The sequence below is a fragment of the Staurois parvus genome, unplaced genomic scaffold, assembly GCF_062004578.1.
Source record: "Staurois parvus isolate SC_StPar_1 unplaced genomic scaffold, SC_StPar_1.0 ptg000449l, whole genome shotgun sequence".
NCBI lineage: Eukaryota > Metazoa > Chordata > Amphibia > Anura > Ranidae > Staurois > Staurois parvus.
Window position 1 is genome coordinate 4,499,351 of NW_028318245.1, and position 14,890 is coordinate 4,514,240.

Sequence of the window (14,890 nt, forward strand, 5' to 3'; positions counted from 1 at the left end):
CTGACAGCTGTCCTCCCCCACCATCCACACTACATTCTCTGACAGCTCTCCTCCTACCATCCACACTATATTTTCTGACAGCTGTCCTCCCCCCACCACCCACACTACATTCTCTGCAAGCTCTCCCCCACCATCCACACTACATTCTCTGACAGCTCTCCTCCCACCATCCACATTACATTCTCTGACAGCTCTCCTCCCACCATCCACACTATATTCTCTGACAGCTATCCTCCCCCCACCACCCACACTACATTCTCTGCAAGCTCTCCCCCACCATCCACACTATATTCTCTGACAGCTGTCCTCCCCCCACACTACATTCTCTGCAAGCTCTCCCCCACTATCCACACTACATTCTCTGACAGCTCTCCTCCCACCATCCACACTACATTCTCTGACAGCTCTCCTCCCCCCATCCACACTACATTCTCTGACAGCTCTCCCCCCAACATCCACACTACATTCTCTGACAGCTCTCCTCCTCCCACCATCCACACTACATTCTCTGCCAGCTCTCCTCCCCCCCCCCACCATCCACACTACATTCTCTGCCAGCTCTCCCCCACCATCCACACTACATTCTCTGACATCTCTCCTCCCCCACCATCCACACTACATTCTCTGACAGCTGTCCTCACCCACCATCCACACTACATTCTCTGACAGCTCTCCCCCCACCATCCACACTACATTCTCTGACAGCTCTCCTACTCCCACCATCCACACTACATTCTCTGACAGCTCTCCTCCCCCACCATCCACACTACATTCTCTGACAGCTGTCCTCCCCCACCATCCACACTACATTCTCTGACAGCTCTCCTCCCACCATCCACACTATATTATCTGACAGATGTCCTCCCCCCACCACCCACACTACATTCTCTGACAGCTCTCCCCCACCATCCACACTACATTCTCTGACAGCTCTCCTCCTCCCACCATCCACACTACATTCTCTGACAGCTCTCTTCCCCCACCATCCACACTACATTCTCTGACAGCTCTCCTCCCCCCACCATCCACACTACATTCCCTGACAGCTCTCCTCCCCCCACCATCCACACTACATTCTCTGACAGCTCTCCTCCCCCCACCAGCCACACTACATTTTCTGACAGCTCTCCTCCCCCCACCATCCACACTACATTCTCTGACAGCTCTTCTCCCCCCACCATCCACACTACATTCTCTGACAGCTCTTCTCCCCCCTTCCACACTATATTCTCTGACAGCTCTCCTCCCCCCACCATCAGCACTACATTCTCTGACAGCTCTCTTCCCCCCATCCACACTACATTCTCTGACAGCTCTCCTCCCCCCCACCATCCACACTACATTCTCTGACAGCTCTCCTCCCCCACCATCCACACTACATTCTCTTGACAGCTCTCCTCCCACCATCCACACTACTTTCTCTGACAGCTCTCTTCCCCCCACCATCCACACTACATTCTCTGACAGCTCTTCCCTTACCATCCACACTACATTCTCTGATAGCTCTCCTCCCACCATTCACACTACATTCTCTGACAGCTCTCCTCCCCCACCATCCACACTACATTCCCTGACAGCTCTCTTCCCCCCACCATCCACACTACATTCTCTGACAGCTCTCCTCCCCCCACCATCCGCACTACATTTTCTGACAGCTCTCCTCCCCCCACCATCCACACTACATTCTCTGACAGCTCTTCTCCCCCCACCATCCACACTATATTCTCTAACAGCTCTCTTCCCCCCATCCACACTACATTCTCTGACAGCTCTCCTCCCCCCACCATCCACACTACATTCTCTGACAGCTCTTCTCCCCCCACCATCCACACTACATTCTCTGACAGCTCTTCTCCCCCCACCATCCACACTATATTCTCTAACAGCTCTCTTCCCCCCATCCACACTACATTCTCTGACAGCTCTCCTCCCCCCCACCATCCACACTACATTCTCTGACAGCTCTCTTCCCCCCTTCCACACTATATTCTCTGACAGCTCTCCTCCCCCCACCATCAGCACTACATTCTCTGACAGCTCTCTTCCCCCCATCCACACTACATTCTCTGACAGCTCTCCTCCCCCCCACCATCCACACTACATTCTCTGACAGCTCTCCTCCCCCACCATCCACACTACATTCTCTGACAGCTCTCCTCCCACCATCCACACTACTTTCTCTGACAGCTCTCTTCCCCCCACCATCCACACTACATTCTCTGATAGCTCTTCCCTTACCATCCACACTACATTCTCTGATAGCTCTCTTCCCACCATTCACACTACATTCTCTGAGAGCTCTCCTCCCCCACCATCCACACTACATTCCCTGACAGCTCTCTTCCCCCCACCATCCACACTACATTCTCTGACAGCTCTCCTCCCCCCACCATCCGCACTACATTCTCTGACAGCTCTCTTCCCCCCTTCCACACTATATTCTCTGACAGCTGTCCTCCCCCAAAATCCACACTACATTCTCTGACAGCTCTCCTCCTCCATCCACACTACATTCTCCAACAGCTCTCCTCCCCCATCCACACTACATTCTCTGACAGCTCTCTCCCCGCCATCCACACTACATTCTCAGACACTTTTTTTGCACGGTCACCAGTCAGTGTCTCTGATCACCGCCACACCAGTTATATGATGACCCTGTACTGCACTGGTGACAGCATGTACTAAAAAATTTGTGAAAGTTTTTTTTTTTTTTAATTTCCTCATTTTCTAAAAAAAGTGTCAAAAAAATGACAGCTTCAACAAACTTGCCATGCCTCTTACTAAATACCTTAGACTGTGTACTTTCCAAAAAGGAATACACGAGGCAGAAAGTTATTCAGCCAATCAGACTTCTATACCCAAATTATCACTTTTGCCAGGATGTTCCCCTCCATAAACGCATTTCTAACCGTTGTTTTTATGCTTTATTAGATCATCTTTTTTTTCTGCAAAATATTTCACACACTCCTGTACAAAGGCGATCCCGAGCCTGAAGTTTCTGATGTCCAACCAGACTTCCCTTCCTAGAGAAACTTTTCCTGCACTATGAACCTGAAAACTAATTTTCACCCCTGTGAAGCCTAAGAAGCATGCCCTGCTGAGTGGAGCATTTCCCACATTCTGATCAGTAAAAAGGACGCTTGCCAGTGTGAAGTCTCCAGTGCAAATGAAGGCTTGCTTTCTCACTGAAACATTTCCCGCACTCCAAACATTAATAGGGACGCATAGCTGTGTTACCTTCCTCTTGTCCTACCAGTACTATGTTCCCACACACCAAACTTGACAATGAACTCTCTAAAGTGTTAACTCAATTATTTACAGATTCCTGGGAATTAGATGGATCTGTTGTTCTTTCCGCAGGGTGCATATCTGCAGCAACAGTATGTGATTCATGAAAAGATTCCTCAGGATTAGAGGGATCCATTGATGTCTCCGAATGGTAAGGTCTGTGTTTTATGTTTCGAGTAATGGGATTTACTCCCGGAGAATGTTATGTGATGGCATTGTTCTCTTCATAACAGACTGTAGATAAAATAAGATGGTTTTCTGTGGTATTCCAGACATAGATCCCGTCTGTTTGGAAGCAAAAAAAAAAGTAATAAGTATTCTTCGTGTCTTCCATTTAATTACTGTATATATATATATATATATATATCTGTCTAGCACTTCATAGAGCTCAGGCATAGAAATGGTTGCATTTATATCCCCAAAATATGAATAGAACCCAGAATATTAATACAATAAACCAAAACTGCACTGTTATTGTAAGGATGCATATGAACGTTCTTCCATCTCATTTCTCTGAAAACTTACATCATATTGGAGAATGTAGATGGACCTTCCATATGGTGTCCAGTATCTCCTACTCATTTGTTGGGAACATGACGTTATATTGAGGAACAGAGATGGACCTTTCATATGGTGTACAGTATCTCCTCCTCATTTGTTGGGACCATGACGTTCTATTGAGGAATGGAGATGGACCTTTCATATGGTGTCCAATATCTCCTCCTCATTTGTTGGGAACATGACGTTATATTGAGGAATGGAGATGGACCTTTCATATGGTGTCCAGTATCTCCTCCTCATTTGTTGGGACCATGACGTTCTATTGAGGAATGGAGATGGACCTTTCATATGGTGTCCAATATCTCCTCCTCATTTTTTGGGAACATGATGTTATATTGAGGAATGGAGATGGACCTTCCATATGGTGTACAGTAACTCCTCATTTGTTGGGAACATGACGTTATATTGAGGAATGGAGATGGACCTTCCATATGGTGTCCAGTATCTTCTCTTCATTTGTTGGGAACATGACGTTATATTGAGGAATGGAGATGGACCTTTCATATGGTGTCCAGTATCTCCTCCTCATTTGTTGGGAACATGACGTTATATTGAGGAATGGAGATGGACCTTTCATTAAAAATCCAGTGTCTCCTCCTCATTTGTTGGGAACATGACATTATATTGAGCAATGGAGATGGACCTTTCATATGGTGTACATTGTCTCCTCCTCATTTGTTGGGAACATGACGTCATATTGAGGAATGGAGATGGACCTTTTATATGGCGTACAGTATCTCCACCTCATTTGTTGGGAACATGACATTATATTGAGGAATGGAGATGGACCTTTTATATGGTGTACCTTACCTCATTTTTCAGGACCATTGAATATAAGTGTTGATACAATGATGACGCTGCTATTTGCAGGTAGATCTCATACATACAGGTGTACTACAGAGTGCTATATTAAAAATACATAATTCCTTTAAATAACATGTTTAGATCATGACCATATTTGGTCAATGACATGCCCGGGATCCCTACTGGTTTTTTTATCACCTGAAACACACCACGCGGGAAGCTGGCAGTTGTTGGCAGTAATGATACCATCAATAAATAAATGACTTCCCTCTGCTGCAGCGAGGATACTGTCAGGTGTGTAAATTGACCAACTGAGGCCATTTAGTTTGCCAGTTTGCTGAACTGAAAGCATCCTGGGTTCAAGTAGATCTCAATGTCAACCAGAACCTGAAGTTCTTCCCTACTTTGCTTAGGACTGCCGAAACAGAAGGATAGTCCTCAACAGGAATTTTTTTTAACGGCTGAATATATTTCTCTAAAAATTTGAATACAAAATATATATCTTTCCTAATATTTGTAGGAAAAAATATGGTTGAACATTGATCCAGGGAGTTATCTGACTGCCATCTGTAATTAGGAGGAAATTCTTTCACTCTTGTGGGAGCAAATTGTGCCAAGCTGTACATGTGGGTTTTGCCTTCATTTGGATCAACGGCAAATTTTTGGATCTTTTTTTTTTTTGTATTTGATTGAAATTCATTCTTTTCTGTAACAATACATGTATCTGTAAACGAAGATACTTTATTCTCATAGAAGTAAAATGCAAATAGTCTCTCTTTTAAGTATTTATGACTTACTTGTGTCCATATGTAGAGAAGATTCCTCCTGTTTACTTTTCATAATCATCTCCCCCTCCTCCATAGACTGCTGATCTCCACTCACCAAAGTCTCTTTTTCTTCTTTAACCTCAACTTTGATGTCTTTCAGCTCTTCACCCTGAACCCCAAAGATGATAGCATACATTTATAAATAAAAGGAAGTTACAGAGAGAAATCTTTTCTTGCAGCTTAGATAGTGTTACGGTTGCTCAGTCTCATCTACCTGATGATGGTGAGGGGTGATGGGATCTTCTTGTGTGGAATCCCAGGAATACAGAGGACGGGGACATCTCTCTGGTGGGTTCCCTTGACTGGATCCATCTACCTGATGGTGAGGGATGGTGTGACCCTCCTGTGCGGAATCCCGGGAATCTAGTGGATGGGGACATCTCTCTGGTGGGTTCCCATGACTGGATCCATCTGTAGGAAAAACACACACTGACTGAATACATTGTTAGGCCAAGTTTTACTTGTCTTTTATGCCTGTCGAACAGCTGAGGGGTTTGGATTTTTTTTTAAGGGGGAGGGGTAAAGTCAAAGATTTTTGTCTTTTTTCAGCCCAAATAACAACGTAAATGCATATTTTGTACTCATAGAAGTACAATAAATATGTAAATATATCCTGCATTGAGTGTTTATTACGTACTTGTGGAAATATGTAAAGAAGCCTCCTTCTGTTTAGTTGTCATGATCATCTCCCCCTCCTCCATAGACTGCTGATCTCCACTCACCAACATCTCTTCTTCTTCCTCCTTAATCTCAGCTTGGATGCATTTCTGTTTTTCACCCTAAACCCCAAAGATTATAGAACAAATTTATAAAAAGGAGCAAGAGATCATCTCATAGCTTGAAATACATTTTTTAGGTCTACATGCTGAGTCCCACCTACCTGATGATGGTGAGGGATGGTGTGACCTTCCTGTGTGGAATAATGGGAATACAGAGGACGGGGACATCTCCCTGGTGGGTTCCCATGACTGGATCCATCTACCTGATGATGGTGAAGGATGCTGTGACCTTCCTGTGTGGAATCCCGGGAATACAGAGGACAGGGACATCTCTCTGGTGGCTTCCCATGACTGGATCCATGTACCTGATGATGGTGAGGGATGGTGTGACCTTCCTGTGTTTGATCCTGGGAATACAGAGGACGGGGACATCTCTCTGGTGGGTTCCCATGACTGGATCCATCTGTAGGAAACACACACACTGACTGAATCCATTGTTTCTATGTGTTTATCAGATGATGGGGGGTCTAGGTGGAGCCTCCGTACTGCTCTCTCCTTTACAATAAAGTCTCCTCTTACCCGGTGATGTGAGGGGCGGCTGATTGTCCATCATGACATCCTTGTAGAGGTCCTTGTGTCCTTCTAAATACTCCCACTCCTCCATGGAGAAAAAGAGAGTAACATTTTGACTCATTATAGGAACCTGACCCACAACATATAGTACCGCCCCTTGTCTGTTACTGGAGAATGTCCCAGAATTCCCGGCACCGCTCACCTCTCCTGTCAGCAGATCAATGATCTTCTGGGTGACTTCTAGAATCTTCTTGCCACTGGTTCCCTCTTTTGTCAGGCAGTGAGGTGGAGGCACTGTGATGGGTGATGTCCCGTGAAGATGGCTGCTGGGTAGTAAAGGCTCACCAGATATTTTCCTTGGTACTCTACAATCCTGTGTAAAGACATAAAATAATAATTATTACTACAGACTTCCCAGAATCCTCCTCACCTCTACAATCAGGTATCTGTTTTAGTAAGTCATATGACCCTTCCTGAATCCTCCTCACCTCTCCGGTCAGGTCTGTGTTTTATTAATAGAGATAAGAGTGATGTCATGTGACCTCTCAGAATCCTCTTCACCTCTCCGGTCAGGTCTGTGGTTTATTAATTAATTAATTGGGCGGCACAGTGGCTTAGTGGTTAGCATGTCTGCTTTGCAGTAAGTGGGTCATGGGTTTGATTCCCGACCATAGCGCCTCCTGCATGGAGTTTACATGTTCTCCCTGTGCTTGCGTGGGTTTCCTCTGGGTACTCTGGTTTCTTCCCACACTCCAAAGACATGCTGGTAGGTTACTTGGATTCTGTCTAAATTGGCTCTAGTATATGTATGAATGTGAGTTAGAGACCTTAGATTGTACACCCCTTGAGGGTTAGAGACTGATGTGAATGTACTATATATATATGTGTGTGTGTGTAAAAGCGCTGTGTAAACGGACGGCACTATATAAGTACCTGAAATAAATAAATTAATAGAGATAAGAGTGATGTCATGTGACCTCCCAGAATCCTCCTCACCTCTCCAGTCAGGTCTGTTTTATTAACAGATATTAGAGTGATGTCATGTGACCTCCCAGAATCCCCCTCACCTCTCCAGTCAGGTCTGTTTTATTAACAGATATTAGAGTGATGTCATGTGACTTCCCAGAATCCCCCTCACCTCTCCAGTCAGGTCTGTGTTTTATTAATAGAGATGAGAGTGACGTCATGTGACCTCCCAGAATCCTCCTCACCTCTCCGGTCAGGTCTGTGTTTTATTAATAGAGATAAGAGTGACGTCATGTGACCTCCCAGAATCCTCCTTACCTCTCCGGTCAGTAGGTAGATGATCTCCAGGGTGAGATCCAATATCCTCTCAGTCATATTGATTTGGTCTTTGTCCATCTTTATTGATGTAGTCATCAGATCCCTATAAGATGCTCCTTTCTGTAGAGAAATGATAAACTGAGAACTATCAGGACTGTACTGGGATGAAGAATGTCTTGCCACAGTAACTTACACCCTGCGATCCAACATGAGCACATCCCGGGTTTTACCCTGAGTTGGTGCAGCCTTAGCATCCACTGCACCCACAGTTCACCTTTAGACCATTCCACAAGTTTCAGTTTCCTATACTGATTTCTCTGACATTTCTCCAAGCGCACTGCTGACACCGTGCCTCTTAGCCACTCGTTTGACTGCCCCGTCGATCTAATCCCTTACCCTACTCCTAAGAGACTTAGCCCAGGAGTGGGTGAAATGCGTTAGCTGGGTACGATGTGGGAGGAGGAAAAGCTGAAGCCTGTTTTGACGTCTTAGAAATCGGGCAGCTTTGGCGTGCGCTCCTATATTCTGCTTGTTGTCATTGAGAAAACCTACCTGCATTTCTTTCAAATATTCTTCCTCCTCTTTATAGATTGGATGGTAAGTTTCATCTTATAATATCTTTCTGTAAGATCTTTGTGCCCATCCCACCCGATAGTTAAACAACAAGCAGGATACAGGAATACACCCAGAAGCTGCCCGGTTCTAAAAAATCAAAACAAGCTTCTTCTTTTCCTCTTCCTGAACCATGGCCCTCTAACCCGTTTCACCCACTCCTGGGCTTAGTCTACATTGAAGATGAAATGCGTTAGTAGGGCATGGTCCGGGAAGAGGAAAAGCTGAAGTTGTAAAATCGGGCAGCTTCAATGTGCGCTCGTATGTGCTGCTTATTGTCAATGAGAAAACCAACCTGCATTTCTTTAATTATTATTTTTATTATTATACAGGATTTATATAGCACCAACAGTTTGCTCAGCGCTTTACAATATAAAGGGAGACAATACAGCAGCAATACAGTTTAATACAAGAGCGATAGGAGGGCCCTGCTCCTTGGAGCTTCCAATCTGGGAGGGAGGGGCTAGTGGTACAAAAGGTAGTAACTGTGGGGGATGGACTGGTTGGAAGAGTGGAAGATTCAGGGCAGGATAGGCTTCCCTGAAGAGATAGGTTTTCAGAGATCACCTAAAAGTGAGCAGAGTAGGCGATAGTCTGATAAATTGGGGAAGAGTTCCAGAGCATGGGGGAAGCTCTGGAGAAGACCTGGAGACGAGCATGGGAGGAGGAGACAAGGGAGCTAGAGAGTAGGAGGTCTTGCGAGGAGCGGAGAGTACGGTTTGGGTGATATTTAGAGACAAGATCGGTGATGTAATTTGGGGCAGAGTTATAAATGGCTTTATACATTATTGTTAATGTTATGAATTTTATCCATTGGGCAATGGGAAGCCAGTGGAGGGATTGGCAGAGAGGGGAGGCATATATTCTTCCTCCTTTTTAACTCTTGGATGGTGACATAGTCTACGTATAAGCCTAGCAGTAGGTGAAACGCGTTGGTGGGCATGGTCCGGGAAGGGAAAAAGCTCAAGCCTGTTCTGAAATCTTACAATTGGACAGCTTCAGTGTGCACTCCTATCCTCTGCTTGTTGTCATTGTGAAAACCTACCTGCATCCCTTTCAAGTATTTTTCCTCCTCTTTTACGCTTGGATTGTAACTTTTATCTTATAATATCTTTCTATAAGATCTTCGGGCTCATCCCACCCGAATAGATAAACAACAAGCAGAAGATAGGAATACATACAGAAGCTGCCCGGTTGTAAGAATTCAAAACAGTCTTGAGCTATTCCTCTTCCCGGACCATGCCCGTCTAACATGTTTCACCCACTCCTGGGCTTAGTCTATTTCTAAAGTGAAACGTGTTAGTGGGGCATGGTCCAGGAAGGGGAAAAGCTCAAACCTGTTTTAAAGTCTTGGGATCAGGCAGCTTCAGTTTGCGTTCCTATCTTCTGCTTGTTGTCAATGAGAAAACCTACCTGCATTTCTTTCAAATAGTCTTCCTTTCCGTTAACACTTGGATGGTAACATTCATCTTGTAATATATTTTCAGGAGCTCCATTGGCTTGAACTTCAGAAGACCTTGAGGGTATTGAACCTGAACGTCCAGAACAATGAACTGTTGTTGTTTGAGTCTTTCCTTCGTCAGGGATCACTCGTTCAGTTAAAAATTTTCCTTGAGATATACCAGTTTGTCCTGAAATATCAGCTTCACAAAAGATAAACTGTAATAATAATGGATGGACATTGGTGGACAATCGCTCATCATTCTCAACAGGTGTGGATTTAGTCTGCAATGATAGCGGAGGAAGACTAACCAAGTCACACTGAATGGCGATAGAACGGTCAACGGACACTTGTACATTTTTATCTTTGGAGGCATACGGTCTATAAATCTGTTTCAGTTTACGTTTCTGTCCCGGAAAATTAGTGTTTGTACCTCTTGACATTGTGAGCTTTGGAGAAGATATTTTTTTCTTCTTTTGTGCAGGAATTAAACTCTCCATCAAAACATCTGAAGTAGAAAGTAAAACATCGGAAGTAGAGAGTAAAACATCTGAAGTAGAAAGTTCAATTTCCTCCGCCAGCATTTGTTGGGATTCCAGATCGGTAGGTGATATCTCGTCATAAATCATCTCTGAAGATGAGGACGGTACTACCTCTGGTGAGTCAGTAGACATCGGACCATAAAGGATTGAGGATTCAGAAATTTGAGGAGAAGATGATGACTCCTCGCTCTTTATTTCCCCTTCTGATATCTCCCTTATCAAATTCTGTCGCTGGTAATAAGTATGATCGCTAAGTTCTTCAATTGATGGTTCTAAGGCTGGTGGCATCTGCAGTGTAGGTATAGCGTCACAACTTAAATAGCGCCCTTTTACTGTTCCCCGCGCTTTATAGTCATCCACTGTGAAATGATCTGAACAAACTCTATATTTTCCACTTACGCATTTTGCTATACGCGGCACCAGATACTCTATCTCATAATCTTGAAAATTCATATTCTCCAGCCAAAGCCTTATTAGTTTCTCGTTCCGAGGGAAAATATGAAAAAGTATGTTTTTCAATTTTGTTTTTCGCCATGAATTTGTACACCCCGGAACAAAACAGCATGGCATCCTGGAAAACCAAAAAAAAAAAAAAAAGTATTTTTTTTTCCCAAAAGAAAACTTTTGTCTACTTAAATATATATATATATATATATATATATATATATATATATATGTGTGTGTATTTTTTTTTTTTGATAGTTATATTATTTTGATGATCAATATATTAAATTAGTGCCACGCAGTACTTTACAAATTATAAAAAGGATATCATGTGACAAGAAGCAAAATCTTCATCAATACAAAACATAAAACCAATAGTCCATAGTGTTCATATATTATAAAATTTAATTCTAATCGGGAATATTTGTGATGGTTTGATATCCGAATGGAGAAATTGTTCACTCTGTACAGAGCTCTGTGTTGAATGTCAACACAAAGCTCTTGGCTGTGATTGGGCACAGACGATCAGCAGGCCTCGTCCGTGAATCATTGGGCGGGACTTGCTGACAGGCTCCCGCTGTGTACATTCACAGCAGGAGTAGGTGCGCACATGCACCGAAACCCAGAAACAGGCAGCAACGTACAGGTACGTTGTGTTGTCCGTCTGCGTTAATGCAGGAAAGCGGTCCGCAAGTGTTTAACACAGAAGCGAACAGTAAAAAAAAATACTTCCTTGTTACTCCTTGCTTCCAAGATTGGATAGAAACCAACAGAAAAACCAATGGGACCCCTCAGGCGAGGTCATGATTTAATTGCCGATCTCCATTGTTACACCTCAACCCACTCGGACTAGCCAACTGGACGGAAGGGGGTGGACGCTGCCTATTTATGGAATGAACTCTAGGAGCACATTAGTAATAACATTCTTCAAAACCATGTTTCCAGTGATGGATCAGAAAATGAGAGGATGCATATAGGCGCACAGTCGGCACCAAGCGGTTGAAGAGGAAGCTGGAGGTGGGTACATCAACTAGCGGGATGTTTTTACGTTTTTGTGGACCTAAACATGACGCATCAGAGGTAGCCTGCTGTCAGCAGACACTTGGCCGCCCATAGAGCCGACACGGGTCAATGACCCCGGCACAGACACCGATGTCAAAAAGCTGACCTCCATCCCGATCAGCTCCAATTCGGCACGCGATCTGCCCATGGATCCCTTATTTAGCACAGCCAATTCCGCTTCGTGTGAAAGACGCCTTATTTTGTAACACCGAATCATTTTTCCTCTGTCCTCTCTCTGCTTTACGGGGCTGTCTCTAATGCTAATATCAGGAGTTAGTGGGCGAGCATGCGTGATGATTTGTAACTAGGCCTATGATGCCGCACCTTTGTTTTCTATAGTAAATACAAAATAACATCCTATTACCTCCTCTGCTGTCAGTTCCAGCAATGTCTCCAATCTACTTCCTCCAGACTCACCTCTCACCCACAGTTTCCGGTTTATTCCCCCACATCACTGCCTGCCTATACCTGACATCACTTCCTTTGTTTTCTATAGTACATATACAATAAGCTCATATATTACTTGGCAGGACAGTGGCTAAATGGTTAGCACTTCCACCTGGCAGTACTTGGGACATTGGTTCAAATCCCAACCATGGCTCCACCTGCCTGGAGTTTGCATGTTCTCCCTGTGCCTGGATTTCCTCCGGGTACTACAGTTTCCTCCCACACTCCAAAGACATGCTGGTAGTTTAGTTGGATCCTGTATAAATTGTCCCTAGTATATGTATGAATGTGAGTTAGGGACCTTAGATTGTACACTCCTCGGGGGCGGGGACTGATGTGAATGTACAATATATATGTAAAGCGCTGTATAAATTGACAGCGCTATATAAGTACCTGAAATAAATATTACCTCCTCTGCTGTCAGTTCCAGCAATGTCTCCAATCTACTTCCTCACCTCTCACCCAGAACTTCCTGTTTATTCCCCTACATCACTTCCTGCCTATACCTGACATCACTTCCTGTCTACCTGACACCACTTCCTGTATGCTCCTTCCTGTCTAGAGAGATCACCATCTTGTAGAGAATGTAAAAAACTGCTGCTCACCTTAGGTGTTAAATCAGAACTCTGGGCCGCACCCCATGGGTTACCTGCTTGTTTTCTTCGGGGGCTCAGGGGAAAGCTATACTTACCCCAACCTCTGATCCTCCAGAAAACTGCACTCCCCCCACATCCAGCAGTGGCTTGTTACTGCCATCTTCACATCCGGAGCCGGTCTATGGGCGTCGGATGCCATGGTGCAAAGCACACCGCCACTGGACTCTAGAGCAGTGGAGACATGTTCTCTGGAGGGACCAATCACGCTTCTCTGTCTGGCAATCCGATGGATGTGTCTGGGTTTGGCGGTTGCCAGGAGAACGGTACTTGCCTGACTGCATTGTGCCAAGTGTAAAGTTTGGTGGAGGGGGGATTATGGTGTGGGGTTGTTTTTCAGGGGTTGGGCTTGGCCCCTAGTTCCAGTGAAGGGAACTCTTAAGGCGACATTTTGGACAATTTCATGCTCCCAACCTTGTCGGAAGAGTTTGGGGATGGCCCCTTCCTGTTCCAACATGACTGTGCACCAGTGCACAAAGCAAGGTCCATAAAGACATGGAGGAGCCAGTTTGGGGTGGAGGTACTTGACTGGCCTGCACAGAGTCCTGACCTCAACCCCATAGAACACCTTTGGGATGAATTAGAACGGAGACTGCGAGCCAGGCCTCCTCCCCCCGACATCAGTGCCTAACCTGACAAATGTGCTTCTGGAAGAATGGTCCAACCTTCCCATAGACACCCTCCTAAACCTTGTGGACGGCCTTCCCAGAAGAGTTGAAGCTGTTATAGCTGCAAAGGGCGGGGCCAACTTAATATTGAACCCTACGGACTAAGACTGGGGGGCCATTAAAGGTCATGTGCGTGGAAAGGCCGGCGGACCAATACTTGGGGCAATATAGTGTATCTATCTATCGGGTCTGAATAGAAAGAGTTCCATTCGTGTGGTGAGCTTAGAGACAACTACCCCCCAGCCAATCCCAAGAGCAGCTGGAAGGACAGAACAGGGCTCAGAAGTGCATATTGCATAGGGCACATGGCTCAGGTGTATCACACAGGGTGCAGGGCTCAGGAGTGTGTATTACATGGGGTGCAGTGCTCAGGAGTGTGTATCACACAGGGTGCTGCTTATGAGGATCATCTCAAGTAACAGTTTGTGTTCTGTACTGTATTACTGATCTAGTGATTCTCAGCTTGACTCTGTTGTTAGAGTGCTATAGAGACCATCCTATGCAGTCACGTGTCACCCTGATGGAATCAGACTGTCACAGAGACATTGCCACAAACATCCATGTTTATACAGCTTTAATATTCTCCTCCACCATCCACACTACATTCTCTGACAGCTCTCCTCCCCCCAACATCCACACTACATTCTCTGATAGCTTTCCTCCCCCACCATCCACACTACATTCTCCGACAGCTCTCCCCCCCCCATACACACTACATTCTCCGACAGCTCTCCTCCCCCCATCCACACTACATTCTCCGACAGCTCTCCTCCCTCCATCCACACTACATTCTCCGACAGCTCTCCTCCCCCACCATCCACACTACATTCTCCGACAGCTCTCCTCCCACCAGCCACACTACATTCTCCGACAGCTCTCCTCCACCATCCACACTACATTCTCCGAAAGCTCTCCTCCCACCATCCACACTACATTTTCTGACAGCTCTCCTTCTCCATCCACAC

The 14,890-nt window shown here is 45.2% G+C and overlaps 1 protein-coding gene across 1 annotated transcript in view; it reads right to left on the minus strand.

Annotated features, from left to right (window-relative positions):
* The window catches only part of LOC149453396 (uncharacterized), a 70,790-nt gene that overhangs the window by 53,506 nt on the left and 2,394 nt on the right, over positions 1-14,890 (minus strand). The window contains exons 2-10 of the mRNA XM_089688637.1: positions 10,082-11,222; positions 8,057-8,176; positions 6,975-7,145; positions 6,779-6,857; positions 6,361-6,662; positions 6,118-6,259; positions 5,695-5,891; positions 5,451-5,589; positions 3,524-3,573 (exon numbers count right to left, since the gene is read on the minus strand). Coding sequence (XP_089544763.1) covers positions 3,524-3,573; positions 5,451-5,589; positions 5,695-5,891; positions 6,118-6,259; positions 6,361-6,662; positions 6,779-6,857; positions 6,975-7,145; positions 8,057-8,176; positions 10,082-11,221 — 2,340 coding nt within the window. The 5' untranslated portion in view covers position 11,222. The remainder of the gene's footprint in view (positions 1-3,523; positions 3,574-5,450; positions 5,590-5,694; positions 5,892-6,117; positions 6,260-6,360; positions 6,663-6,778; positions 6,858-6,974; positions 7,146-8,056; positions 8,177-10,081; positions 11,223-14,890) is intronic.